General features: G+C 53.3%; 3 protein-coding genes across 5 annotated transcripts; 2 read left to right on the forward strand and 1 right to left on the reverse strand.

Moving 5' to 3' along the window:
- Positions 1–5,957: 5,957 nt before the first annotated feature.
- On the reverse strand, positions 5,958–7,915 carry SAT2 (spermidine/spermine N1-acetyltransferase family member 2). 3 transcript variants are annotated; one of them, XM_027568516.2, is made up of 6 exons: positions 7,292–7,910; positions 7,099–7,150; positions 6,855–6,938; positions 6,662–6,763; positions 6,464–6,504; positions 5,958–6,331 (listed from the first exon to the last, which is right to left on the reverse strand). In XM_027568516.2, exons 1-6 carry the CDS (start codon positions 7,355–7,357, stop codon positions 6,164–6,166), a joined length of 513 nt encoding a protein of 170 aa, XP_027424317.1. In that variant the 5' UTR covers positions 7,358–7,910; the 3' UTR covers positions 5,958–6,163. The 3 variants fall into 3 exon arrangements, with proteins under 3 accessions (XP_027424317.1, XP_027424318.1, XP_027424319.1); XM_027568517.2 differs by lacking the exon at positions 6,855–6,938 and having other exon boundaries at positions 7,292–7,915; XM_027568518.2 differs by lacking the exon at positions 6,662–6,763 and having other exon boundaries at positions 7,292–7,913.
- A 587-nt stretch (positions 7,916–8,502) lies between these two features.
- Positions 8,503–11,956, forward strand: SHBG (sex hormone binding globulin). Its single transcript, XM_027568508.2, has 8 exons — positions 8,503–9,097; positions 9,245–9,336; positions 9,484–9,673; positions 9,985–10,146; positions 10,398–10,560; positions 10,692–10,828; positions 11,309–11,522; positions 11,776–11,956. The coding sequence occupies exons 1-8, from the start codon at positions 8,984–8,986 to the stop codon at positions 11,922–11,924; spliced, it is 1,221 nt and encodes a 406-aa protein (XP_027424309.1). The 5' UTR covers positions 8,503–8,983; the 3' UTR covers positions 11,925–11,956.
- A 6,932-nt stretch (positions 11,957–18,888) lies between these two features.
- On the forward strand, positions 18,889–25,164 carry ATP1B2 (ATPase Na+/K+ transporting subunit beta 2). Its single transcript, XM_027568531.2, has 7 exons — positions 18,889–19,617; positions 21,426–21,554; positions 21,908–22,012; positions 22,106–22,311; positions 22,550–22,606; positions 23,381–23,479; positions 23,591–25,164. The coding sequence occupies exons 1-7, from the start codon at positions 19,506–19,508 to the stop codon at positions 23,753–23,755; spliced, it is 873 nt and encodes a 290-aa protein (XP_027424332.1). The 5' UTR covers positions 18,889–19,505; the 3' UTR covers positions 23,756–25,164.
- The last annotated feature ends 2,594 nt before the right edge of the window (positions 25,165–27,758 follow it).

The following is a 27,758-nucleotide window of genomic DNA, read 5'->3' on the forward strand; positions in this document are numbered from 1 at the left end:
ATAGATAACATGGCTCCCCACCAGCCACACACACACACACACACACACACACACACACACACACACACACACACACACACACACACACAGTTTCCGATCGTACCTTACAGTCCCAATCTTAATTTGAGCACACAACTGAGGACTACCAGACATTTGAGGAAAGCCTCTAAAATGAGACACAGAGCTGCAACCCCCCCAAAAAAACAGAAAAAATAGTTTAGAAGAAATAAAAACTATGCAAGGAGAAAAGCATTTTTAAAAAACTGTCAAGGGTGGGGTGCTTGGGTGGCTCCATCGGTTAAGCAACCGACTCTTGACTTCGGCTCAGGTCATGAGCTCAGGGTTCTGAGATCGAGCCCTGTGTCAGGCTACACACTCAGCGGGGAGTTGGCTTGAGATTCTCTATTTCCTTCCGCCCCCCCCCCCCTCATGTGGGTCCTGGATCTCAGGGTCCTGGAATGGAACCCCACATAGGGCTCCCTGCTCAGTGGGGAGTCTGCTTCTCCCTCTCCCTCTGCCCCTCCTCCCTGCTTGTTCTCTCTCTCTCTCAAAATACATAAAATCTTAAAAAAGAGAGCTCTTAGAAATTAAAGACATGAAATCAGAAATAAAAATTCAATAGAAGGGTTGGAAAATAAAATTAATCTCCCAGAAAGTTGAGCAAAAAATGAAGGAGATAGGAAATAAGGAAAGAAAATACAAGAAAATTAAACGTCTGGCCCATGGGATTAAACATCTCAGGGGGGCCTGGGTGGCTCAGTTGTTGAGTGTCTGCCTTCGGCTCGGGTCATGATCCCGGGGTCCTGGGATCGAGCCCCGTATTGGGCTCCCTGCTCCGCGGGACCCTCTGCCTCTGCCCCTGCTTGTGTTCCCTCTCTCGCGGTCTTTCTCCCTCTCTCTGTCAAATAAATAAATAAAATCTTTAAAAAATAAATAAATAAACATCTGAAGAACAAAAGTTCCAGAAAGAAATAACAGAAATATGGAGGGGACGAAATAGTCCAAAAAATAACAATTTATTATTTATTTTATTTTATTTTTAAAATTTGTATTCTTTTATTTTCTTTTAAGATTTTATTTATCTGAGAGAGAGAGAGCACAAGCAGGGGGAGTGGCAGGCAGAGGGAGAGGGAGAAGCAGGCTCTCTGCTGAGCAGGGAGCCCAATTCGGGGCTCTCAATCCCAGGACCCCGAGATCATGACCTAAGCCGAAGGCAGATGCTTAACTGACTGAGCTACCCAGGTACCCCCAAAAATAAGAATTGAAAAAAATGTTTTTCTAGGGGCACCTGGGTGGCTCAGTCATTGAGCGTCTGCCTTCGGCTCAGGTCATGATCCCGGGGTCCTGGGATCGAGCCCCGCATCGGGCTCCGTGCTCCGCGGCAAGCCTGCTTCTCCCTCTCCCACTCCGCCTGCTTGTGTTCCCTCTCTCACTGTGTCTCTGTCAAATACATAAATAAAATCTTTAAAAAAAAATAAAAATTGTTTTCCTAGAACTGAAGAAGATGCACTTCTAGGTTGCTAAGACCCACTGGGTTCCCACTAAAACTTTCCATGTAAGATTTCAGAAGCCTAGGACAAAGAGAAGATCCTAAAAGTTGTGGTTGGGCAAAGAGAGAAGGAAAATGAAAAGAGGCTTCATACACACTTTATTTTCCAGAATAAGAAAAATTTCAGGCTTCTTAACAGCAACACCAGAAGCTTGAAGACAATGGAGAAATGCCCTCAAAATTCTTAGCGCAAATTATTTCCAACCTAGTATTTGATACCCAACCACAATGTCAGTTGAGCGTTAAGAGTAGAACAAAGACATTTTCAGTCTTACACGGTCCCAACACTTTTTTTAAAAGTTTTTTAAATAATATTTTATTTATTTATTTGACACAGAGAGAGAGACATCGAGAGAGGGAACACAAGCAGGGGCAGAGGGAGAGGGAGAAGCAGGCTTCCTGCTGAGCAGGGAGCCTGATGCGGGGCTCGATCCCAGGACCCTGGGATCATGATCTGAGCCGAAGGCAGACGCTTAACGACTGAGCCACCCAGGCGCCCCTAAAGTTTTTATTTAAGTAATCTCTACACCCAGTGTGGGGCTTGAACTCACAACCCCAATACCCTGAGATCAAGGGTCACATGACTTTCCACTGAGCCAGCCGGGTGCCCCGAGGTCCCAACAAAATTATCTCCCAAGCACTCTTTCTTAAGAAGCTCCAATCAAAATAAACGGAAAAAGATAAAGAGATAGGTTGGAGATAGGTTGCAGGAAACAGATAATCCAAGAGAGGCAAAGGGAATCCCAAGATGGGTGTGGAGAGAGACCCAGCAACGCGGTCTGGAAGACCAGCCTCTCCGTGCTGGAGTCGGTCTAAAGGCTCTGCGAGAAAATTCTCAAATAGAAGAGATAAAATTCCTTACGTGTTTGTATATCCTTAAAACACATTAACACAACTAAAGAAGAATTTTGAAATAAATTATAGTACACAGAAAACGAAGCAAACAAACATAAAGAACAAAGCAAGTATTAATTTCAGAAAAAACATAAATAGTAACAAAAGCTTAACTATCCACATGGGGGACACCTGGGTGGCGCAGTCAGTTAAGTGGCTGCCTTCAGCCCGGGTCATGATCCCAGGGTCCTGGGATCGAATCCCACATCGGGCTCCCTGCTCAGCAGGGAACCTGCTGCTCCCTCTTTCTCCCTCTGCTTGTGCTCTCTCTGTCAAATAAATAAATAAAGTCTTAAAAAAAAAAAGAAGTAGAAACATTTGCATTTTATTTTTAGTTTGAGATATACAAATGAATCTAAGACAAAACATAGTAACGCAATTTAAACACTCAATTGAAAGTGATTGTCTGAAAAACTGAGGGAGTTGGGAAAGCTACTATTTTTTCTATCAGCCTTATAGAAGTATTTGTTTATATAAAATAATGTATATCTATGATAAAAAAGTACTGATAACCTCAGGGAAGGGGGCAGCTACAGGAGGAGGTCAGTTAAGAGACAATGGCAGGGGGCGCCTGGGTGGCTCAGTCGTTAAGCGTCTGCCTTTGGCTCAGGTCATGATCCTGGAGTCCGAGGATCGAGTCCGGGGATCGAGTCCGGGGATCGAGTCCGGGGATCGAGTCCCGCATCATCGGGCTCCCTGCTCAGCAGGGAGTCTGCTTCTCCCTCTGACCCTCCCCCCTCTCATGTTTTCTCTCTCTATCTCATTCTCTCTCTCAAATAAATCAATAAATCTTAAAAAAATGATACGTTAAAAAAATAATAAATATTTTATTTATTTAAGAGAAAGAGCTCGAGTTGGGGGGAGGGCCGAGGGAGAATCTCAAGCAGACTCCTTGCTGAGTGCGGAGCCCGACTCGGGGCTTGATCCCAGGACCCTGAGATCATGACCTGAGCCAAAACCAAGAGTCAGATGCTTAACTGACTGAGCCACCCAGGTGTCCCTCCATGTTCCCTTTAAAAAGCCCTCCCCCTCAGTGCCCTCCCCTTTGTTCTCACTGCCAAGGCCAGAATCCAGGCCCTTATCACCTCATACTGATCACACCCAACATCTGATAGAAACACCTCGTAGGAGGCTAATGAGGTGATGAGTGGGCAGGAGCCCAAGGCGAGGCTGTGTCTGAGAACAGAGTGATGCTGGAGTGCAGACATCCCGTGAAAATTGGCCAATACAGGGGCCAAGTCAAGAGAATAATGTGAAAATCATAAACTCCGAAAATCAAAGGCAAAACAAGATGGGGCAAGATAAAATTTGGCAGTATTGCTTCCTAGTTTATGCCCTTTTCTTCTGCATGAAGTTTTAAAGTTTAAAGTATTCTATTCTAGGGGCACCTGGGTGGCTCAGTCGTTACGCGGCTACCTTCGGCTCGGGTCCTGGGATCGAGCCCCGCATCGGGCTCCCTGCTCGGCGGGAGGCCTGCTTCTCCCTCTCCCACTCCCCCTGCTTGTGTTCCCTCTCTCGCTGTCTCTCTGTGTCAAATAAACAAATAAACTATTAAAAAAGTAAAGTATTATATATATTTTTTGAAGATGTGATACATGGGCATGGGGCAAAATTCAGAAAATTCGAAGTGGTGAGTGGGAAAAGCTGTCCCCTGACCCCTCAGATCCTCTCCTCAGAGGTGACTACATTCTCTCTGCTTGTTTGTGCGTCTTTCCAGAAATAATGCATTCTGATGCAATTTAAGGTTAAAAAAAAGCGTCACTAGATAAACTGATCATACTTAAAAGATATAAACCCTGGGGTGCCTGGGTGGCTCAGATGATAAAGCCTCCAACTCTTGATTTCTGCTCAGGTCATGATCTCAGGGTCCTGGGATTGAGCCCTGAGTCAGATTCCCTGCTTAGCTCGGAGTCAGATTGCGGATTCTCTCCCACCCTGTCCCTCTGCCCTCCCCCAGCTCACAAGCACTTGCTTTCTCTCTCTCAAATAAATCTTAAATATATATACATATATATACACACACACATAGAAATCCCTGTCAGATTGAGAAGAGCCAAGGCCATGAGACTGGATTTTTCTGGCTCCCAGCTGTGGAAGGGGTTGACCAGCTTCATTATCTCTTGATCAAGATTGTCCTAAAGGCCCTTTTGCTCTAAATTGGTTTTAAGGGCCCCAAACTGGCACGACTCAGGAAGGGTTGAGCCCCTGATGTGTTCTGTTCGGCCGAATCTTTTTTTTTTTAGTTTGAATTTTAAGATGGATCTTCAATTCTCTACATTTCCATAGAAGTCTAGAGATCCTGTTTCTTACAATGTACACATTTATATTACCTGCCTACTCCCTTTCAGTGTCTAAATTATGGCCATTTAACCAATGGTTCATCAACAAAAGAAATAATATGCCACCATCAAAAGTGATGACAGATGCATGTTTAATAGCATAGGAACATAGATATTTCTGATACATTGTTTTTTTCTTTTGTTTTTAAGATTGTATGTATTTATTTGACAGAGAGAGAGAGAGCGAGAGCAGGAACACAAGCAGGGGGAGCAGCAGAGGGAGAGGGAGAAGCAGGCTTCCCGCAGAGCAGGGAGCCCGATGCGGGGCTCGATCCCAGGACCCTGGGACCATGACCTGAACTGAAGGTAGACGTTTAACGACTGAGCCACCCAGGCACCCTATATTGTTAAAAAGTATATGATCCCGGGGCACCTGGCTGACTCAGTCAGTAGAGCATACGTCCTTGATCTCGGGGTCATGAGTTTGAGCCCTACGTGTAGAGGTGTAGAGCTCACTAAAAGAAAAAGAAAGGTACATGATTCCACCCCTACCCACTTAACAAATTATGTGTATATATGGACACTGAAAAAAATCTGCAGAATTGATACCAAAGAGTTAACAGCAGTTAGTAGGTAAGGCTTTGGAGTCTATTTTTATTTTATATGTATATTCCAATTTTCCTACAAGAAACCCACAGGACCTGTGTAATAAGAGTATTATGAAAGTGGGGCAGGAGCTTGTCTCCCTCCTTCTCTCCATGGGTCCTAGAGGTCTGTTTGGCTTTGCCGAACTGAAAATAAGGACTTTGTGACTTTTGAAAAAGAAAAAGCACGGGTGAGCTGATTTTTTTTTTTTTTTTTTTTTTTTTGGAACTTGAGGCAAGTGTTCCTTCCCTACACCCCCAAAACACCACCAGCAGGTGGCAGTCTGCTCCACGTGTTGAGCCGGTGGGCTGGATTCAGCCTGGGGTCCTGCACCTTGCCGTCCAGACACTGGAGGCCTTTGTCTGGGTCCCAAAATGGGACCGACAAGCCTGATGTGCCAAACTGGCCCCCTGCTCTTCTTTTCTCTGTATTCCACAGGTCAGAGCCAACACTCTGGCCCCCTGAGGGCGCACGTCGTCTTGGCCGCACCTTTACTCCCTGAAGCAGCATCCCCCTCCCCCCCCACACACCAGGAGACTAGAACATTCCAGAAGGGTCTCAGGGTGGCTGAAGCTTATCGAGTCACGCACTTACAGTAATTCCCCTTTATTTCTCACCCTCAACAAGGAGGTGGAAAGGCCTCTGCCCGGATACTGCTCTGCCCCTAATTTGGGTATAGTCACTCTCAACCTCTCTTCCTTCAGGGAGGCCTGTGCCCGTGGACAAGAGTCTCTGCGGAGTGCTTGAGCTGGTGGGGAAGGAGAAGGTCGACCCCGGAGATCCCTAAGGAATGGCCTCACTTTTCCGCCAACTTCCTCATGGCCTCTCCTTCGAAGCGAAAGGCATGCCAGCCCTCGGTTTCAGTCAGATCCCGGGCTCCCAGGGCCTTGTACAGGGTCATGGCCCTCTGGTTCCAGTCCAGGACTGCGAGGCGGAACTGGGAACAGCCCTTATCCAGGGCCACCTGTGGGAGAAGACATCGCTGACTTTTCCTTCCAAAAAGGAAAAGGCATTCTCACCCTGCATTTGACCGGCGTGCCTCCCCTACGCGCTTGCTTTTCCAGGGCCTAACTCCTGGCCCCAACCCTCTCCTCACCTGAGCCACTTTTTTTATTATTTTCGAGCCAATCCCCTGACCTGTTGTGGGGAAAAACAGAGAAAACAAAAAGGGGGCGGGGGGAGGGGTTATTTCCGTTGAAGGGACTCAGAAGAGGACATAAGGCTGGGGTTAGGGGGCAGGGGCTGGAGGTTGGGTCTGGGTGGCTTTCCTCCCGCCGTGGCCCCAGCCCAGTACCCCGATATTCCGGCGTCACATAGATGTCTTCCAGATAAACGTTGCGCCCCTTCCACGTGCTGTAGATGAAGTAATACTGCCCATAACCCACCACACGGGGCCCTGAGATGGAGACAGAAGAGGGCACTGGGCGCCTGGGAGGGACCCCCGAGAGCTCCGGGACCGGGACCCTCCGAGGCCCTGCTGGTCTTACCCGGCGGCTTCCCGGGGGCGGGAAGAAGCTCTGCCACCAAACAGTGATAGAAAGGGTTCCCTCCGAAGCCATCTGCTCTCAGGGCTGCGGAGATGGGGATTGTGGCAAAGAGACAGAGAAAGGGCCTGGGTGTGCACCCGCCCGGCCTGGAGCTAGGGCCTTAGGGACCCATCCCTCCCCCCGCCCCCCCACCCCCCCACCCCCCGCCGCCGCCTGGGCCAGGACGCGGGTGCTGGGCCCCCACCTTCTTCACTGATCTGCACCTGCTCCGAGAGTTTCTCGTACTCTGCCAGTTCCTACGGCAGCGGGGGACAGAGGCCAGATCAGGGCAGGGGACGCCTCCCGAGGCGGCCCCGACTCCCCGCCCGCCCCCTTCCCACGGCCGCGCCGCCCGCACCCCCTCGGGGGGGCCCCGGTTCCTGGCCCGCAGGCGTCACCCGAATCAGCCTCAGGATATGTCCACAGTCTCCCTCCTCGGCCTCTCGGATCCGCACGGAAGCCATCTCGATCCCCGCCGTCTGGGACTGAAGTCCGGGCCCCTCCCCTCCCGTCCTGCCGGCAGGGGGCCTGCGAAAGGGCCTACGCACCGGGCCGGGACAGCCTGGGGGCGCCGCAGGCTGGGACCCGGGGGACTGGTGGGCGTGCGGGGGGTGCTCTCGGCGCCTCACCCCTGCGCCCGCCGCGAGCCGGGGGAGTGCTCAGCGCCGGGGGCGCCGGGGGATCCTCTCGGCGCCGCACCCCTACACCGACCCGTGGCCCTGGGAGTGCTCAGCACCTGGGGCGGCGTGGGGGGGGAATCCTCTCGGCGCCGCACCCCTGCACCCTCCCGGGACGCGTCCCGCCAGCCAATCAGCTGGCAGAACAGGCACGCCCGGAGGCCCTAGCCCTGCCCCCCACCGTCAGCCCCGTGACTGGGCCCCCGGGCAGGGGTCAAGGCTGGACTGCCCGCTCCCTCGCTGTTGTCGCCCGGGTGTCCCAGCCTCTGTGGGTGAAACCCCGCAGTTCAAAAGTCACCTCCCCTGGCCTTCCCTAAGTGAAGTGTGCAGTGATTTTCTGCTGTACTCTTCACTCTCGCTCACCCGTCCAAGGGCCCCCGCGACCCTGCGTGAGTCCTAAGTCCCCCAGCTCCGAGAGCTGTCTCCTAGGGTGTCTCGAGTAGCTCCAGGTGTCCTTTCTCTCGGCGCACTGGGATTTCAAAACGGGTCAGGGAGAGGGTGATGCATTTCTATTGGTAGATGGTGAAATCCCGAAATAAATGGAGAAGAGGAGATAATTCGGAGTGGGGGACGGGTCTTTTCTTAGAAGCCACTAAATCACACTCAGGGACAGAACCTCCCTCTAAGGCCAGCCTCAGAGGCCTGGGAAAACACTGAGGGAGGAGCTCAGAGCCAATACCAGGCACGGTGCCTGCTTATCTCAATGAGTCCTCCCTACAGCAACCCCATAAAGTAGGTACTATTTTTCACATTTTATGAACAAGGACACTAACAAGCACCATGAGTGGAATGACTTGACCAGACTCACCCAGCTGGATATTTAGTATCGCGGGTCTCAGCTGTAGTTCCTTTTTTTTTTTTTTAGGATTTATTTATTTATTTGGGAGAGGGAGCATGAGGGGGGTGGAGGAGCAGAGGGAGAGCGAGAAGCAGGCTCCCCACTGAGCAGGTGGGGCTCGATCCCAGGACCCCCGGGATCATGACCTGAGTCCAAGGCAGATGCTTAACCGACAGAGCCACCCAGGTGCCCCTCAGCTGTAGTTCTGACAGAGGATGCTCCTTGGGGTGCAGGGCAGGATTGTTCCTGGACCTCAGGCCCGCAGAGGCAGCCTCCCCTGGTGGGCAGAAGGCTTCAAGGACCCAGGTCAGGCTCTAGAGGAGGAGCGGGGAATTGGGGCATCCTGTCCGAGCTGATACACTTTCCCAGCAGGGGGAGTGTAGTGGAGGAACTCTGTCCCTCCCCCGGAGTTGTCCTCAGAGGGGTCAGAGGGGCCAGAGGGTCAGTGCCCGGTCTCCTGCCCCCCTTCTTCCCTCCGGGGCAACCTTTAACCCAACACCAACTACAGAAAGGCTGCCTGCCCCCACACATTCTCCCCAGAGCTCTCTGAGTCACAGAGAGGACTGCAGCTGACCATGGAGGGCAGAGGCCCGCTGGTCACATCGCCACGATGGCTGTCACTGCTGTTGTTACTGCTTCCACCTCCCAGCGACCAGGGACAGGCCCCGAGACAGGCTGTCTCCACCCAGGTGCGGCTGTCGGCATGGGGTGCTCAGCCCGCATGCGGGACTAAGTGAGCTGCACTTGGCTCAGCTTCTGCCTTGTTCCCCCCCCCCACCTCTCCGTCCATCCTCGTCCATCCTCGCTCTACCTTGTTTGTTTTCTCTCGTGGACAGAGGGTCCAGGACCCCCCTGCTGTGCACCTCAGCAATGGCTCAGGACGAGAGCCCATCAGCATCATGACTTTTGACTTCACCAAGATCAGGAAGTATGAGGTTGACCTAGCCCCTTGACGGGGTCCCCGATCCTACCTTCCCTCCCTCGGATCTTCTCCCAGTCCTTCAGCCTCCCCTACCCCACTTTTACCCCCAGAGGGCATGCCCCATACACAGTCTTTCCTTCTCTGTCCTTCCAGAAGCTCTTCCTCCTTTGAGCTTCGAACCTGGGATTCAGAGGGAGTGATTTTTTATGGCGATACCAACCCAAAGGATGACTGGTTTGTGCTAGGACTTCGAGATGGCAGGTCTGAGATCCAGCTGCACAATCAGCTGGCCCAGCTTACAGTGGGCGCGGGGCCCCGGCTGGACGATGGCAGGTGGCACCAGGTAAACCAGATCCGGTCCCGAGGGGAGGGGTGTCCCGAGCTAGTCCACAGAAGGGGAACAGAAAGGAGTTTTTAGGCATCCCTCTCCCACTGTCACCTTATTCAATCTGCACAAAACCTCCATGGAGTTGCTATGCTTGTCCCCGGTTTTCCGGATGGGATTTCTGAGGCTCACGGCCCGAGTGAGCCAAGGATGCTAGCTGACTCCACGAGTCCATGTTCTTTCTGCTATACTTGGCTGCTTCTGAAGAAGAAAGTGGTGGAGGCAGGCCCCAGGGGTTCTGATTGGGCTCCGCTCCTTCCTCCCTGCAGGTGGAAGTGAAGATCCTTGATGATTCGCTGCTACTGAGTGTGGACAGGGAGGAGGTGCTGCGCCTGAGACAGGTCTCTGGGCCCCTGGCCAGCAAACCCCAGCCCATCGTCAGAATTGCACTGGGGGGACTCCTGTTCCCAGTCTCCAGCCTCCATTTGCCGGTAACTGCATCACAGGGCTGGGGACCAACCAAAGCTGTTGAAGTGTGGCTGGCTGGGGGACGGTGGGGGTCCAAGGCCACACTTTGAGCGAGAGAGAGAGAGAGAGAGAGAGAGAGAGAGAGAGAGAGAGAGCGCTACGTGGGAGAGGCCAAGTGCTTGTGACTCACAGCGGAGTAAACTGAGGGTGGGGAGGGGCTCTGATGTCTTGAAGGCCACATCCCCGTGTCTTCCCTTCCCTCCACCGGCTCCAGCTGGTCCCTGCCTTGGATGGCTGCCTGCGCCGGGGTAACTGGCTGGACCCACAGGCCCAGACCTCCGGATCTGCTTCTAGTAGCAGCCTCAGAAGCTGTGCCATCGAATCCCAACCTGGGACGTTCTTCCCGCCAGGGACTCGTGCAGAATTCAATCTCCAAGGTAAAGGCTGTTTTTCCCTGCACGGCCAGCTCTGGGTCTGCCTTCCCCTTCTCCCTCGCAGCGCTCGCTGCCTCCCTCCATGAGTCCCCAGCCTTGAGTCCTCAGGGGGATCACTTCTCCCCCCTCCCCAGACATTCCCCAGCCTCATGCCGAGCCCTGGGCCTTTTCTCTGGACCTGGGACTCCAGCTGGCAGCAGGCTCCGGCCACCTCCTTGCCCTTGGGACCCCAGAAAACCCTTCTAGGCTCAGCCTCCACCTCCAGGATCAAGTAAGTGGGCGCTGCCTGTATTCAGTGGAGCCTGGGAGCAGGGGGGGCCTCCAAGTTGTCAATGTTAGGAAAGCTTAAGGTGGGGGGGTGGGCAGAGACACATCCTGAAGTTGCCTACAGCAAGCAAATGATATTTTATTTATTTATTTACTTATTAGATTTTATTTTTAAGGACTCTACACCCAACATGGGGCTCCAACTCACAACCCCGAGATCGAGTCGCATGCTCTATGAAGTCGGCCAGCCAGGCACCCCTATAAATGGCTTTTATCTAGATTGTATTGACTGGGGAGAGGTGTGGTTTTATGGACTATCAAGCCAGGGAAATCGAGGCAGCATTTAGGTGATTGAAATGGTCGGCAGACAGAAGGTAGAGCACAGAGGCCTCACTGAGGCAGAAAGGGATGGGGCCCCAGGGAGTTGATGCGGTTCATTCTTTCCATGCGCACCCCCTCAATCCCTTTTCTGCACACTTTGCAGAAGGTGGTGCTGTCCTCTGGGTTGGGGCCAGAGCTGGATCTGCCCCTGGTCTTGGGACTCCCTCTTCAGCTGAAGCTGGCTGCATCCGGGGTGGTCTTGAGCCAGGGGTCTAAGAAGGAGATCCTTGCTTTACCTGCCTTGGACTTGGACCTTGCCTCCCTCCTCAAGCTCTGGGTCCAGCCGCAGGGGCGCCTCTTCCTGGGGGCTCTGCCAGGTAAGACGGGGACTTTCGTGTTCCTCAGCACACCACTGGAAACAGCTAGAGGGAAAGGAAAGGACAGGCAAGCGTGTGGTTTTAGGGGAAGGAAACTTCTGGAAAGGGAGAAGAGAGGCCACAAGAAGAGAAGGGATAAAGGGCAGTGGGAGAAAGTGCTTTAAAAGAAACTTGAGGCAGTGAGCTGGGAAAGTGGGGGGCAGCCTGTGGGTCCAAGCTGCCCTAAGGCCCCCTCCGTGCCCCCTCCCTCTAGGAGAGGGCTCTTCGGCCTCCTTTTGCTTGGATGGCCTTTGGGCACAAGGCCAGAAGCTGGACATGGACCGGGCCCTGAGCAGAAGTCAGGACATCTGGACTCACAGCTGTCCCCAGGGCCCAAACAATAGCCCTGGCACCACCCATTAAATCCCCACCTAAGAATCTCCTTGAATGTCGCTCATTCATTTATTCAACGAGTATTCACTGGGTGCCTGCAGTGTACCAGGCGCCCTGCTGAGCAGTGGGTTGTCCTGATGAGTACAAGCGACCCAGGTTCCTGGCCTCTGAGCGCTCACGGTTCCCCCGGGGGAGGCAGGCATCCAGCAAAGACCCACAAGTAAGTGGATGATTGGAAACCCAGTAAGCGCCATAAAGGAAGGTCAGCTTTCTCATGCCGAGGCTGGTCCTGAGAGGTCCAGAGGGGAGGGAAGCAATGGAATTCTCCGGTCCCTGAGATGGGCCGCTGCTGTGCAAGGAAGAAGCAGCAGGGGGTGTGAGAGAGCCGTGGAGACAGCGGGGCAGGGGTTCTGGGAAAAAGGGTGGAAACAGCCGGGAGAGAGAAAAAAGGAGTGGAGCCTGGGGCGAAGCAGCCTGCATCACTCCTGGTCTTGGTCCACTTGCTGCATTCCCAGACGAATTCGTCTCTACTCCATTAAACAAGAGCTGGTTTATGCTGGTCCCAGCTGGGAAAAACAGACAGATTCAGGAATATCTCTGCCTTCAAAGAATATGGTGACTCAGGCCTCAGCCCCCAGACCTCTGCTGAATCCTGGTTCCCCAGCCCCTACCCAGGGCAGGCACCCTCCTGTCTCAGCCCCTAGCTTCCTGGGAAGCCTTCAAGCCCAGACCTCCAGCCCCCTAGGGAGCCCTGGGGCTTCATCCCTCAGTCCCCGCCTCTCAATCCTCATCCCTCTCTAGAGCTGTTGACCCATCCCCCATCTCCAGAACCCATGGGGATCCCAGCCTCCTGGCTTCTTAAAATGATTTTCCTACCAGTCCCCCTGGCAACAGGGTGAGTCACTCACTGGACCCGCTGTCTCCTTCTGCAGGGATCAGCCAGGACCTAAATGACCCCAGGGTAAGGAGGCTCCAGGAGAGTCTCTGGGGCTGGAAGACACAAAGCCGAGGCTTCTCCTTGGACCCTCCCAATCTTGACTTTGCTGGTCTACAGGGGCCTCCAGCAGCAGGTGGAGTGTTCTGGAGAGCCCCGGGCAGGGCCAGGAAGCCCAAATGCAACTCTGGTCCCCTGGGCAATGTTTGGGGTCTGCCTGAGCCATTGGATATGTCCATTCAGCTGATATTTACTGAGCACCTACTGTGTACCAGGCACTGTTCTAGGCACTGAGGATGCATTGATGAAAAAAGACACAATCCCTATACTTTTCTTTTCTTTTTCTTATTTGAGAGAGAGAGAGAGAGAGAGAGAATGAGCACGAGTCAGGGAGGATCAGAGGGAAAGGGAGAGAGAAACCCTAGTGGACTCTATGCTCAGCGTGGAGCCCGACGTGGGACTCGATCCCACGACCCTGAGATCATGGACCTGAGCCAAAACCAAGAATCGGAGCCTTAAGGAAACCGCCTGCACCATCCAGGTGCCCTCATCATCCCTGTTCTTATGGAGCTTACAGTATGGGGGCGGTGGCAAACAAGTAAGGAAGATCATTTCAGATAGCAGTTAGTGCCGTGAAGGGAATAAGATCCTGTAACGTAAGCGAGGACAGTGGTAGACGGGCATGCATTGGCCGGGTGGTCAGGGATGGCCTCTCTAAGGCAGTGTCACTTGAGCAAAGACCTGAATAATGAAAAGAAACCAGTCCCATGGGGGCCTCAGGTGTGAGCCAGTGGGGAGGGTTAAAGGACCCTAAACACACCTGGGTCCCCATCAAGGGGTGGTCCTGAGCAGCAACCTCCTGAACTTTTGTCCCTGAGGATTCTCCCAGGGACTGGCTTTTCTCTCCTCCCTGCACCCCACCCTGTCCAGGACACCGCGCCCCCAACCTCTCTTTCTCCGGTTTGCCCTAGATTCCAGGATTCCTGATTACCGTCCAGAGCTGTCTACACTCTTTCATTAAGACTGACTTTGCTTTGACACAGAGGCTGCCAGGCCCCCACCAAGGGCACCTTCAGTGCCTGCCCAGTGTTCTCTGGCTCTCCCACACCCCTACAAACCTTTCCGGAGCTTGGCAGCATACCCTGCAGCCTCCAGGCCTGGTCCACCCACTCACTCCACCCTGCGCGCTGCCTCTTTCTTCCCTCCCTCCTTCCCCTTCTCCCTCCCTCTCCTTTCCCTTCTTTTAAGCATCGAATATTGGCTGTTGACCATACGCCAAGCTCTGTGTCAGGTAGTCCACAGGGACCCCGAAGATGAGTAAGACTCACTCTTGGTCCTGGAGACCCAGAGTCTTGGGAGAAAGGTAGAGAGACATGGGCAATGCTTGAATAGAGATCCCTGTGAAGGGCCAGGGAAACTGGCTTCGAGTTCTACCAAGGATCATCAAAGAGGTGAGCCATTGAACGTTTGAACTTGAACAAACGCCTAAATCTCTTGACTTTTCATGTTCCCCATCTACAAAATGGGAAAGTTACTCTACTCCAAGGCTTGCTGTGAAGATTTGATGAGTCATGCGGACCAGATTCCTAGCCCTGAGCTTGGCCTCTAGTAAGTGTTCAGTATATGAGAGATGTTGCTTCCATCGCTATCATTAACCTCATGCATAGTTCTTGGAATAGAAGTCTGAGCCTGCCCGTATAAAAGACGAGGAAGGGTGTGCAGGGTCGGCTCAGACGGGGTGAGGGCAGACTGAGGAGGCTCCTTGGGCCATGTGGTAAGTGGCCTTGTAGGTCCCGCTGAGGAGCCGGGGGGCTTGGTCTGGTCAGTGGCAGAACATCTGTGTTTGTCTCCTTTTTTTTTCCCCCCAACTGTGGCATAACATACAATTTACCATCTTAAAAAAAAAAGATTAATTTTATTTGTTAGAGAGAGCGAGCGAGCACATAAGCTCTACAGGGGGGAGAGGCAGAGGAAGAGAGAAACACAAGCAGACTCTGAGCTGAGTGAAGAACCCGATGCGGGGCTCGATCTCACGACCCTGAGATCATGACCTGAGATGAAACCAAGAGTCGGACGCTCAACCGACTGCACCACCCAGGTGCCCCACAATTTACCATCTTTTAAAGCATTTTTCAAATTTGGGATGCCTGGGTGGCTCAGCCAGTTAAGCGTCCGTCTGCCTTCAGCTCAGGTCATGATCCCAGGGTCCTGGGATCGAGTCCCGCATCGGGCTCCCTGCTTGGCGGGGAGTCTGCTTCTCCCTCTGCCTCTGCCTCTCTCTCTCTCTCTGTCTCTCATGAATAAATAAATAAAATCTTTAAAAACAATTTTTTAAAAAGATTTTATTTATTTGTTTGAGAGAAAGAATGAGAGAGAGAGAGAGAGAGCACATGAGAGGGGGGAGGGTCAGAGGGAGAAGCAGGCTTCCCGCGGAGCAGGGAGTCCCATGTGGGGCTCGAACCCAGGACTGGGATCATGACCTGAGCCGAAGGCAGACACTTAATGACTGAGCCACCCAGGCGCCCCGGTTTGTAATGGCTCTTTGACCCCCACCCCTTCCTTACCATATTTCCCTGTGAACACTGATGCTGCATTTGGTAGCATGCTCCCTCCCGCCCCCCTTCATGCTGACCCGCACCTATAGGAGAAGAAGATGTACATGGGTGCAACAGGTACCTTCGGCCTCACCCTGAAATGCACGGAAGACATTCATTCTTTTCCGAGGGAGCCCGTGTATAGGATGGAGACTGAGCCAGCGGTCTGGAGGCTCTCCCCAGGCCTGTGTTTGCCAGGCCCTGTGTGTTGAGGGTCGCTTCCAGGCCTCATCTCTCCGGATGGAGCCTGGCTCATTCCAAGGCTCCTTGCCTGATGAAAGAAAGGGCAAGTTGCCCCCCCCGCGGTTTCTAGAAGGAGCCATTCCATGTTGAAGCACAATTCAGCAACCAGACTTCGTCTTCCGTAGCTCCGTGGGTTGCTTGGATATATGAAGAGTCTAAGACAAAGGCCTGTTCACAAAATGCTCAAAGTCTGAGCTTTCAGCCCAGTTACTCCAGACAAAAACCCAGGCATTAGACTTGACTCCTCTCTCTCTGTCACCCCCATTGTTCCTGTGATGGTCCTTCCATCCCGAACCTTTCCTCGTGTCTCCACCTGTAAACCTGCTCCCCTCATCTAGAACTTCCGTATCTCCTGCACAGCCTCCTGAGAAGCCTTCCCCCCTGGCCTCCTTGCTTCCCGTGGTCCACGCTCCACGCTGCAGCCCTGGTGATTTTCATGAACTCTCATCACATCACTCCTCTGCTTAAAACCCTAGAATTGCTTCTGTGATGGTTGGATTAAAATCCAAACTACGGGGCACCTGGGTGGCTCAGTTGGTTAAGCAGCTGCCTTCGGCTCAGGTCATGATCCCGGGGTCCTGGGATCGAGCCCCGCATCGGGCTCCCTGCTCAGTGAAGAGCCTGTTTCTCCCTCTCCCTCTGCCTGCTTCTCTGCCTACTTGTGCTCTCTATCTCTCTGTCAAATAAATAAATAAATAAAATCTTAAAAAAAAAAAAATCCAGACGACGCCCTTTGACCTGTATGGTTTGGCTCCTGCCTCCCTCTTGGATCTCTGGGTCTTGCCTTCCTTCATCGAAGGGCAGCTTTTGCACTAATCTTCCTCCTCCTGGAAGGAAGAGTCTTCTCCTACAGGTCCCTGTGGCTCCTTTGGGTTAGTCGGGTCCCACGCTGACCCTTAAGCTCTTTGGTAAGGCCCTCCTGGACCATCCGGGGGCTCTCTGGCACATCATGCTGTTTTATTTTTCCTGCATAATATTATAATGCATTGTTTCATTTGTTTGCTGGGTTTTATTAGTTATTGGAATGGGAGTGTCCCAGGAGCACAGGGACCAGAACAGTGCCTGGCTCTAAGTAACTGCTCATTAGCTACGCACTGAACGAATGAATGGGAGTCGGGGCTGGACTCCTAAGGGTGGGCTGTCTTCCAGCATGAGGGAGTGAAATGGACAAAGGTGTGAAGCCAGGAGTAAGCACAGTTTGTCCTGGGAGTGGCCGGCTCAGCTCCAGTGGAGGACGAGTTGGGTCCTAGTGGGAAAGGAGGTTGGGGACACACAGGCTGGGTCTCGATTGTGGAATGTCCCGAAGGAAAGACAAAAGAATCAGAACTCCATCCTGCAGGCTAACAGGAAGCCATTGAAGACCTATGAGGGGAGGAGTGGCCTAATTAAAACTGTATCTTGAGAAAATTAATCCAGAGCCTGCTTAGAGCCAGCTGTATAATTTGCAGGACCCAGTGCACAACCAAGATGTGGGATCCCTTGTTCAAAAAGCAGGGGAAAAGGGCCAGTCACGGCACCGAAAAAGAAAATGTTTTCCTTTTCTTCTGGTGTTCCTTCCTCAAATTCTCATGGGACTTTTTGCTATTTAACGTTGTTTGAAATAAAGAAAAACTACCATTTTTCTACCTTCAGCTTTCTGATGAGCACAGAAGGACTGAACGGAAAAGGAATTATGGGCAACTCAGCGCTCCCCTTCCTTCCATGTCATCCTGGCTTGCAGAAATGGTTGGCTCAATCAGGACGTAGCTTGCACGACAGAGAAAGGGTAGAATAAGACGCCTCAATCACCCATGTCTTCTAGAACACCTCTGCCTTCTTTCTGTGTTCCAAGCAAGGTCTGCTTCGAACATAAAGTGTGGCCTCTCAGTGGTCAGCACCCCGAGTGGTTCAGGTGTATGCATAACATGCTTACCTCGTCCCGGCTTTGAATCTCGCTGAGCTCCCGTGTGTGGTGGGTCTGTGCCCAGGGAGCCTCACGAATGGCATGTTACCTGCATCTCCTCTGCTCACACGCACACTCCATTGTCCCATTGGACTTCACTTGCAAATTACAAGTTCAAAGATAAAATTATGAAGAGTTACAAGAGAGTGACAGCAGGGCACTAAACCAAGCGCAAGGCTATTCTGAGCACCAGCCTTGTTTGAGCAGACCCCAAGTTCATGAAGCTAGGCTCAGGGGGAGGTGGGGGAGAGCATTCCAGGGGGAGGTTGACAGCCGGAATAGGCATGGTTGAGGACTAGAGCCAAGGATATTGGGTGATAGTTGAAAGGGGAAGAAACACTTCTCCAAGGGAAAGTGACAAGATCTGAAGAGAGATGAAAAGTAACAGATAATGATTCTTAAGTCGAGGTCTGTAGGGGCTCTCGTACCCCCCCTACTAGTCTGTGGGTCTCTTGAGCCCCAGGAGAACCGTGACTTTGCCTCCCCAGGGCTAGAGTTGCATAAGGTCTCTTGTAGGTACTCAATAAATGTTTGTCGATCCAAATGGGCAAATGGGGAAGGGGGAGTTCAGATACGGGGAGGCGGGTGGGGACACACAACACCTGAGCACACCTGGGTCCAGGGCTGGGGTCTCAGGGCAATGCTAGGGCCCGGGAATGGGAATGTGGTGTCGGGAAGGGCTTCGCCCAGAGGGTGGGTGGGGACATAGGGAAGCTTCTAGGCTTGGAGAGGACCAGGGGCTGTGGAACTTGTGAAGGAGGTATGGGGGTGCTGGGTGGGTGGTAGCTGCTCCCCAAGGGGGATTTCCGTCCTGTGGTGACCCTCTGTCCATCTCTGTGTGGCCTGGTCTAGCCCTAGTGCCTACTGTTTGTCCTGGTCTCTGGCGCTTTCACTATTCCTCTCACATTTGGCCCTGTCCGTCTCCGGATCTTAGTCTCCAACGGCCGGCCTGGGGCCCCTTCTCAGCACAGAACGGCTTCCCTCTCCAGCTCTACGTCTCTCCGGGGTTATCTTTCCCTCTACTCCGCCCCGACACGCCCTCCAGCCCCTCCATCCACCTGATCCCGTCCAGTACCTGGGGTGGGGGGAGGGGAGAGACCTCCGGGTGCTGAAGAGGCGGCAGGGGGGCGGACCCAATCCCTCTCTCCATATTTGCATATGTATGAGGTCGCCCGGGCCAGCGGCGAGGAGGCGGGGCTTCTGGGGGTGGGAAGGGGGCGGACACCCCCCTCCCCCCCCCCCCCCCCCCCCCCCCGCCGCCGAGTATAAAGACTGCGCGCCGCGACCGCCGGCCCCGCACTGCTGAGGAGCGGAGCCTCCGCCTGGGGGACCCCCATCCCTGGCTGTCCCCCAATTGCGCGTCCCTGCCCCACCCCCGCGGCCGAGCCGCCACTGGTGTGGCGGTCTCCGCTTGGCGGAAGAGCCTTGAGCGGTCACCCGGCCCCTCTCCACAGCCTCTTTGCATCTCGGATTTCGGGGCAGCCCCCTCCCCCACCCCTCCCTGGCCTCCTTGCACCCCTATTTTTTCTGCGTTTCGCTCCGGTTTTGCAGCCGTCTATTTTTGCATCCCTTTTCATTTTGTTTCTAGAAGGTTTGGGGGGTGAGGCTGCACTGCACCCCTTCCCCTTTCTAACCTCCCCTGCTCTGACAGTCCCCCTTTTCATCGTAGCTGGGGGGCCTAGGATTCGTGCATCCTACGCCGCGCTGCCAGTACCCCGCAGCGCGTGGCCGTGCGCCCCGGAATTTGCAGCCGCTGCCTAGCTGAGGAGGGTCTCCCTCGCCCCCGCTGCCTTTGCTCCCCGCGCGTTCCGGAGCGTGGGGGGGGGGGCTTCTGCGCGCCGCACCCCAGCTTCTCCGCAGCCCCCCGCCCCGCGCGGGACTCGTCCCCCGCTGCCAAGATGGTCATCCAGAAGGAGAAGAAGAGCTGCGGGCAGGTGGTTGAGGAGTGGAAGGAGTTCGTGTGGAACCCGAGGACGCACCAGTTCATGGGCCGCACCGGCACCAGTTGGGGTACGCAGGGCGGGCCGCGCGAGGGGCGGGGCGGGGGTCCGCCGGGCGACGCCGGGGTGGTGGGGCACCGGGTCCCGCCGGCTCGGCCCCAGCTTCCTTCCCGGGTCCCCGGCGTCCGGCCCCCCTGCCGGGCTCTGGCCTGGGAGGGGGCCGAATCGCCAGTCTAATCTCCCCGGCCGGCCGCTGCGGAGGCGGCGAAAGTAGGTCACCGCCGCCTTCCCGCCCCCCGCGGAGCCCCCTCGCGCGGGGGGTCGCGGGCCGTGCGCGCGTGGCCGCGCCGTGGCGCTCGCGCTCCCTCTCGGGGCAGGTCCGCTCCGCACGGTCGCCCCCCGCCTTCCCCAGAAGAGCGCCCCTTCCCTCCCTCCGGCTCTCACTAGCTAGCCAAGCCCGTCTATTTTTAGCTCGTGCCCATCCCCTGGACCCTGGGAACATTCATGAGGGGGCGGGTCTTGGAAGGGTGGGGGGGTGTGTGGGGGGGTTCTTCACAGCGGAAGTTGTCAGTATCCCACTGCTGAGCGTTTGGAGCTTTCTGTGGCTGCTTTGTGGGTGGGGGGCGGGTGGGGAGGGGTGGCCCTGGGAGGTTTTGGAGGTTGGATGTTCGGCTCAGATGTCTCAGGCGGAGGGAGGAGTAGATGCTAGCGGTGGTGAGACGCGTACATCATCCGGCAGAGCGTGTCTATGGGGTTGGGGTGCCTTGGGACCTCCCCAACCCATAGCGGGACTCGAGGTGTGTGGAGGGAGTTGTCTCTAGTCGGGGGGGTCTGGTGCTGGGCTTGAGTGCAGGTGAGGGGTGGCAATCTTCCAGAAGGGATTGTGAAGCAGGGAAGTCAAAGCATGGGGGACCCTGTGTGACACAGTTTGCAATTCATCCATGCTGATTGCACACTATTCCTATCAGCACCCCCCACCAGGGGCTCTGGAGGTGGGTCCAGTGCAGTCCTTGCCTGGGGGGGGGGCACTGGAAGTCCAGCCCCTGGGATTGGAGGGGTCCCTGACTGCTTGGGGAAATCTGGAGAAGCGTCATGGTTCAATGTGTCTTCTGAGATGGAAGGACTGGGGGTCCTGGGTGGTGGCAACAGCAGACACAGTAGGCTGAGGAGTGACGGAGTTCCGTGTCCATCCAGCAAGCACCTGCTCTCTGTCTGGAAGACTCTGGGATGGTCCACCTTTACTCTCCACCTCTGCCTTGGGAGCTGTGTGTGAATTTGGGGTGGGGTGACTGTTGAAGGTTCTGGACAGCTCTGAGAGATGTCCTCGGTAGACAGGATTCGCGTGCAAGGTCTGACTTGTGTGGGGTGCCGGGGGAGAGAAGGCTTTGCTGTTTGAGTGTGAGGGTCCGTAGTCTGAGAGATGGGGTGAGAGTTTAGTTGTGAATGGCGGCGGTGTACAAAGTCCTTTTTCTGGATGGACGGCTTAAAGCACGAGCACCAAAGCAGCAATCACAGATGTGGTGCCTTTTCAGGGCCATGAATGGTCGAGAAGTTGGGAACATAATTTGATGCAAAATGACTGTGGCCTATACTTGGGGTTGTCCCAGCAACGAGAATTTAGGTCTCTTGTGGCCTCCGCAAGGTTGGGCTTCAATGTGCCTTAGGACCGGAGGGGGCTGGGAGCCATGGCTGGAAGCCAGACGCAACTGCCTGTTTCCAGCTTGTCTCCTTTGGCTCCCAAGGGAAGGCTCTAAGATGTCCCCAAGACTCTGTGACCCGTCCCCGTGCTGAACCTCAGAGTGGGAGACGGGTGTGTGGGGATAGGCGAGGTCGTCCCGGGAGCCTTGGAACCTGCTGACCTCATTTCCTCCTCCCTAGCCTTTATCCTCCTTTTCTACCTCGTGTTCTATGGCTTCCTCACGGCTTTGTTCACCCTCACCATGTGGGTCATGCTGCAGACTGTCTCTGACCATACCCCCAAGTACCAGGACCGACTGGCCACACCGGGTGAGTGATGCTCGCTCCCCACCCGCCATGAACTGGCCCTGTGCCCCCCAAGCCTCCAAAAACAAGAACTTACAAGCCCAGGAGGAACTCACAGTTCCCAGAGGCTTGGTTCTGGTGGCCCAGTTGCCACGGGCAAGGGAGTGCTCGAAGTCCGCCTTTCTTCCCGTTTCCTGCGGCGGAGAGCTTTGTGACCTGGGGAGGCGCTGTCTATTCCCCGGGAGATCTTCCTCCTGGGAAGACGATCTCACACCTTCACCCCATCCGTGCATCACCCTGCTGCTCCCCTATGTCCATCTTCTTCACTCTGTGTGTGGTCCCTCTATATTCTCCCCTCCTGCCTTTGTCGGCTCTAGGCTTGATGATTCGCCCCAAGACGGAGAATCTTGATGTCATTGTCAACGTCAGTGACACTGAGAGCTGGGACCAGCACGTTCAGAAGCTCAACAAGTTCTTGGAGCGTGAGTGTGGCTGTGCGGGAGCTCGGGCAGGGGACTGGGGGACCCAGGAGGCAGAACAGCGGGCCCATGACCCTCTCTCTCCCACCTCCTTAGCTTACAACGATTCCATCCAAGCCCAAAAGAATGACGTGTGCCGCCCTGGGCGCTACTATGAACAGCCGGATAATGGAGTTCTCAACTACCCGAAGCGTGCCTGCCAGTTCAACCGAACCCAGCTGGGCAACTGCTCTGGCATCGGGGACCCGACCCACTACGGGTACAGCACTGGGCAGCCCTGTGTCTTCATCAAGATGAACCGGGTACGTGTGACTGTGGTCACCGGGGAGGACCAAGGAGGAGGGGGCCGGGGCCACCCTCTGCTGGCAGATGCTCTCTTGCACTGGGGCTACTGGATGCTGGAGAGATTTTTGGATGTTTGAGTGGCTGGGAGAACAGGAGAGACGGGGCCGTCGGAGGCTGGGGTGTGTGGAGGGAAGACTGGATACTTGTGTCTTGACAGTCTCCTCTCTCTAGCTCATCCCTCTCTCCTCCCTCCAGGTCATCAACTTCTACGCCGGAGCCAATCAGAGCATGAATGTTACCTGTGTGGGGAAGGTGAGTGTGTCGGGCCTTGCCCACCTGCCCACCTGCGTGCCCTTCGTGGTTTCCACCTAATTCACTGATCTCTCCGTCTTCTTTGTTCTCAGAGGCCCCTTCACTATAGGGACAAGGGGGTAAGAGTGGGTGCCACTGTGGCTCGAATTCCCAAGGGGCCCCCACCCCGCTTGCTTCTCTCTAGGATGCAGGAGCTCGCTCTTGTGTGGATAGACACCCACCTCCCTGACTCCACCCAAGCCTTGGCCCCTGGCTTCTATCCCTAATCCTTCCACTTTCTCGTCTAGTCCCTGATGACCGTGACTTCCACTCTCGCTCCTGCAGCTCACCTGTTCCTTCCTCAGTTCTTTCCAGGTGTCTGGTAGTTAGCCCCACCCGCCGCCACTCAGTGTCCCTGGACCCCACGTCTGTCCTCTCTAGAAACTTTCTGTCCCTCTTCGCTCACACCGCTCCCCCCTCCCCTGCCTCCTGAGCCCTTACTCATTTATCTGTTCTCTCTCTCGGATCCGCTCCAGAAACCGATTCCTGAGACGGGGGTAAGAACTCGGTGTGGGAGTGTAGTGCACGGCTTTCAGTCTCATTAGCGCCCTTCAGGACTTCCAAGTCTGATGGAGGAGACAGGCAAACACACACACATACAGGCTCACAGCCCAGGGGAAACTGATCTGAGACAGAAATTATTTGGGGGCGAAGGAAGAACAGAGGGACGTCTGGAGAGCTCTCGGGTTCCTCGCGCCCCAACATGCTCTCCCCCACCCTTCTGCGCCCCCACAGAGAGATGAAGATGCTGAGAATCTCGGCAGCTTTGTCATGTTCCCTGCCAACGGCAACATCGACCTCATGTACTTCCCCTACTATGGCAAAAAGTTCCATGTAAGTCCCGGTGGGAGGCCCGGACTGGCGGCTCCCCAAGGGGAGCAGGGTCCTTGGGGAGGAGGCTGAGTTGCCACGGGCCTGGACCTTTGCTCTCCTCCTCTGGCCCAGGTGAACTACACGCAGCCCCTGGTGGCCGTGAAGTTCCTGAACGTGACCCCCAACGTGGAGGTGAACGTGGAATGCCGGATCAATGCCGCCAACATCGCCACGGATGACGAGCGAGACAAATTCGCCGGCCGCGTGGCCTTCAAACTCCGCATCAACAAAACCTGAGGCCCCTTCCTCCTGCCCCCACCTCTTTCCTATGGATGCTTCTGGAATGTCCCTGACCCTGCCTGATCCCTCCCTCACCCACCCCAAAGGTATTTTTTATAACAGAGCTATGACTTGTTGGAGCCTCACGCCCTTTTTCTTTACTTGTGAACCCAGCCTGACAGCCATTTGTGATTCCCAGCCCTCAGTTCCCCCCCGCCTTCCTCTCCCGATTCTAGCTGATTCTAGCTCGGTCAGAGGCAGGGAGACAGGATCCCGGGACGGCCCCAGGGGAGTTAGCTGTTCTGGTTCGGGTTTAGCTGTGAGTGGGGTGTCTCCACCCCTCCTCTCCCCAGAGAGCTGTAGAAAATGCCTGCCCGCTCACCTTCACACCCGCCTTCACACTCATCCACCTACACACACACACACACACACACACACACACACACACACACACACAATCTCGGTTCACCTACACAGTCCTTGTCTTGGTGGCTTTTGACGCATCCGGCTTCTCCTCCGGCCTGTCGCCACCCCCTCTGCACCCCCGTTCCCTCCTCTGAAAGACAACTGTTTGTAATCGAGGACGAGGTGGCTCTGTGGCCTTTTCCCTGTTTTCTGGCACATTTGTCTTCTCACCCTCTGGTGACGGCGTGCGCTGGGAACCAGGGTCTGGAAGAGGAGTCCCCGTTGGTTCTTGAAAATTCTCTTCCTGTCAATAGGCACTCCTCGGAGGGATGGGGTTGACCTAGGCTGAATGTCCACTTTGTTTTTGCCGATGGTTCACTTCTCCCTGTTTGTTTTCCCAGAATATCCTTCAAGTTCCACTCTTCCCCAGAGCCCTGGGGGAGGGGCAGCCATTTTGGCTGGGTCCCCAGTGGCCACCTTGGAAACGTCAGCTGGCTCTGGGACTATTCACCTCCTTTCCCCCCTGGGCCCAGAGCTACCCCCACTGTCCTCTCTCTGGTTTCTCTTAGCATGTTATCAACTAATCACTAACTCCTTCCCTCTCCGCATGTCAGCCTGAACGTTGCAAACAGCCCCTCAGTCTAGGCTCTGAATGTCTCGGCACCCCCCCCCCGTCTCCTTCAGACCCCTTGGCGTTTTTAAACGACCCCATAGTGTCCATAGAATGCTCCGTGAGGGGCCTCTGGTATTCTTGAGCGATAGTGCCCTTCATTTCTGCCCTCTCTAACTGTCCATCTCTTTTCTGACACTGCAGCCCCCACACCCCACCTTCCGATGGACCCTTCCCTCCTTCCCTCTCGCTGGTCTGAGGTCTCTTCCCTTTGGGTCCCCATGTTGTCCTGCATTGTCCTCGCCCCGGTGGTCTTTCTCTGCAGTTATTTAATGCCTGTGTCAGATCTACTGTAAAAAGAGGATAAAGTACAATAAAATGAGAGCAATTATATATATAAATATATATCATACACGGAGCCCTGCGTGCGGGTGGTTCCTTGCCGAGCGTTTGGACGGGCTCTGGGAAAGGGAGTGGGGGGGTGATGGGTGTGGGTGATTCGGGGCTTGCCCAGGCCTCCTTCCCAGCTCCGACCTCTCCGTCCAGTGTCCAAGCAACTAGATCACTCCTTCACCTGTATGGTCTTTGCGATCACACAGTGCAAGAGAGGCAGGAAGCCTACACCCCTCTGTACAGTGACGACACTTAGGATGTGCCTACTGTGTGCGTTCTAGGCACCGTGAGGACACACTTATGAGAGAGGCAGAGTTCCTGCTCCCAAGGAGCTCCCCAGTTTAACGGGAGAGGTGAGGAGCACAGGAAACACTCTCCTACCAGGTAGACCTACACAAATGTGCTTCCAGGAATGGGAGAAAGCTGAAAGCCGGCGAGGACAAAATTCAGAGTGGTCATCTACTTTCTATCGGGGGCTTCCAACGGCGGGTTTCCTAGAGGCTTAAAGGATGGGTGCGTCCACTTAACAATGTTTACTGTGCCATACAGGGATGGGTCTGGAGCCCATTTTTATTTTTCTTGGGGTTTGTTTTTGTTGGTTCGTTGACAACGAGTTAGTATTTCCCACGAAAAATACCTTTAGTACACAGGCATGGGATATACACAATTTTATCACGAATGCGTCGTACACACTAGGATCACTGGGTTTGGTCACTGTTGTGCCGAAATTGCATCATATTATATACTTTTGTGCATTCCACTTTCTTCACTCAATGAATTTCTTGTGCCACTATTTCACCTGGTAGAGCTCTAATATGTTGTTTTTTTTTTTTTTTTTTTTAGATGGCTGTGTCATATTTTTCCTGTTGGGTTGTTCTTACTGATTTGTTCAAGCTCCTTGACAGCTGTAGATAGTTTACTGTTTTCTGCATTGCAAAAATCCACCCCCCCCAAGCGATTGTTTGCCTCTCCCTTAAAAGGTGTTCCCTCTTCAGATAGTCCAACTTGCTTAGCTGTTTTGCAGTTCCTGGGTTTCCAGGCACTAAAGTATACTCATATTTTCTAGATTTTTCGGCGGGGTGGGCAGGATTTTCATTTCATTTAAACATCTACATTCACTTTAATCCCTCTGATTTTTGTTTCTTCTTGTGTGGTGTAAATGGGAGTCCAATTTTATTTTATTTTTCTAGTTTTGTCAGTTCCACTTTACTTTTCAAAAATCAAGGGCTCCTGGCTGGCTCAGTTGGTATAGCACGCGGCTCTTGATCTCGTGGTGGTGAGCTTGAGCCCTAGGTTGGGCGTAGTTTACTTAATAAAAGAAAGATTTTTTTAAAAATCTGTAATTTATTCCCATTGAGGTGAAATGCCAACTTTGGCCATATAATAAAGTTCCTGTGTGCCAAGATTTGCTTTCAGATTTGGTACTTACTGCCCCTGGCTTGTCTACGACTCCACACACCAAGCCATGTTGATTTTATTCTAATAGTTTTAGTGTTTTTTGATATCTAGCAAGGAGAGTAGGTTTCCCTCCATTGCTTTTTTTTTTTTAATTTTAGCAATCTACCCCCCAACGTGGGGTTCAAATTCATGACCCCGAGATCAAGAGTCGCATGTCCTTCGGACAGAGCCAGCCAGGTATCCCTCCCCCCTTTAAAAAATTATCTATTTACTTTTTTAAGATTCTAATCTCTACACCCAACATGGGGCTTGAACTCACGACCCGGCGAGATCAAGTGTTGCATGCTCTACCAACTGAGCCAGTCAGGCGCCCCTCTCAGTACTAATTTTTGAGAAGATGTATTTCTCTATCTACTGTCCATTTACTTTTAATTCCAATGATTCTCTATCCTGGTCTCTTGAGTTTTTAAGGTACATAGTCATATGATCAAAAAGGCAAAGAGATATTTCACCAATGTTGGTTTCTTCTTTTTTGATCCTCTTGAACACATTATAACATTGTCAGTAGGCATCCCTGTATGGTTCTTTAATTGAAATTATTTTAGTGTTTAACCATTAGGATAATACCTCCTGGTATTCCACTACTATTTTTAATTAAGATTCTTTTTTTAAAGGAACGGATGCTGAAATTTAATCAAATTCCTTTCAGCATCTGTTGATATGATCGTATTTTTCTCCTTAATTCGTTAATGTCATGAATTATGTTGATAGATTCTCTATTAAACAAACTTTGTGCTCCTGGAATAAACCTTTACTTACAGTGTTAATCTTCTTTTGATTCGTCAATGCATTCTGGTACTATTTTGAGAGCTTTGCATCTAGGTAAGTTAATTTAGCTTCTGGGTTGTTACGGTCTTTATCAGGTTTTTCTATTAACGAAACCACAAAAACTTTACATAAATTAGAGATTTCGTTCTTTTCCTGTGGCACAGAATAGTTTAAGTAGCATTGGACCAACTGATGGTCCTTGCTGTGTTTTCCTCAACAAGCTCTTGAGTTTTTCTTTTTACATTATTATTTTTTAATTTTTATTTTATTTTTTAAAAATTTAAAAAAGATTTTATTTATTTGAGAGAGCAAGGGAGGGGAGGGAAAGAGAGAAGCAGACTCCCCGCTGAGCCAAGAGCCCCGTGCGGGACTTGATCTCAGGACCCT

Source organism: Zalophus californianus, chromosome 16 (assembly GCF_009762305.2).
Source record: "Zalophus californianus isolate mZalCal1 chromosome 16, mZalCal1.pri.v2, whole genome shotgun sequence".
Lineage (NCBI taxonomy): Eukaryota > Metazoa > Chordata > Mammalia > Carnivora > Otariidae > Zalophus > Zalophus californianus.

Excerpts from the sequence above, each read along its gene's own strand:
- ATP1B2 (XM_027568531.2), top strand. The coding sequence starts at position 19,506 with ATGGTCATCCAGAAGGAGAAGAAGAGCTGCGGGCAGGTGGTTGAGGAG. Across the intron at positions 22,013-22,105 it reads GCTCAACAAGTTCTTGGAGC|CTTACAACGATTCCATCCAA; the intron begins GTGAGTGTGGCT and ends CCACCTCCTTAG. Across the intron at positions 22,312-22,549 it reads TCTTCATCAAGATGAACCGG|GTCATCAACTTCTACGCCGG; the intron begins GTACGTGTGACT and ends TCCTCCCTCCAG.
- SHBG (XM_027568508.2), top strand. The coding sequence starts at position 8,984 with ATGGAGGGCAGAGGCCCGCTGGTCACATCGCCACGATGGCTGTCACTG. Across the intron at positions 9,337-9,483 it reads GACTTCACCAAGATCAGGAA|AAGCTCTTCCTCCTTTGAGC; the intron begins GTATGAGGTTGA and ends CTGTCCTTCCAG. Across the intron at positions 9,674-9,984 it reads ACGATGGCAGGTGGCACCAG|GTGGAAGTGAAGATCCTTGA; the intron begins GTAAACCAGATC and ends TCCTCCCTGCAG.
- SAT2 (XM_027568516.2), bottom strand. The coding sequence starts at position 7,357 with ATGGCTTCCGTGCGGATCCGAGAGGCCGAGGAGGGAGACTGTGGACAT. Across the intron at positions 7,151-7,291 it reads ATATCCTGAGGCTGATTCGG|GAACTGGCAGAGTACGAGAA; the intron begins GTGACGCCTGCG and ends CCGCTGCCGTAG. Across the intron at positions 6,332-6,463 it reads TAATAAAAAAAGTGGCTCAG|GTGGCCCTGGATAAGGGCTG; the intron begins GTGAGGAGAGGG and ends CTTCTCCCACAG.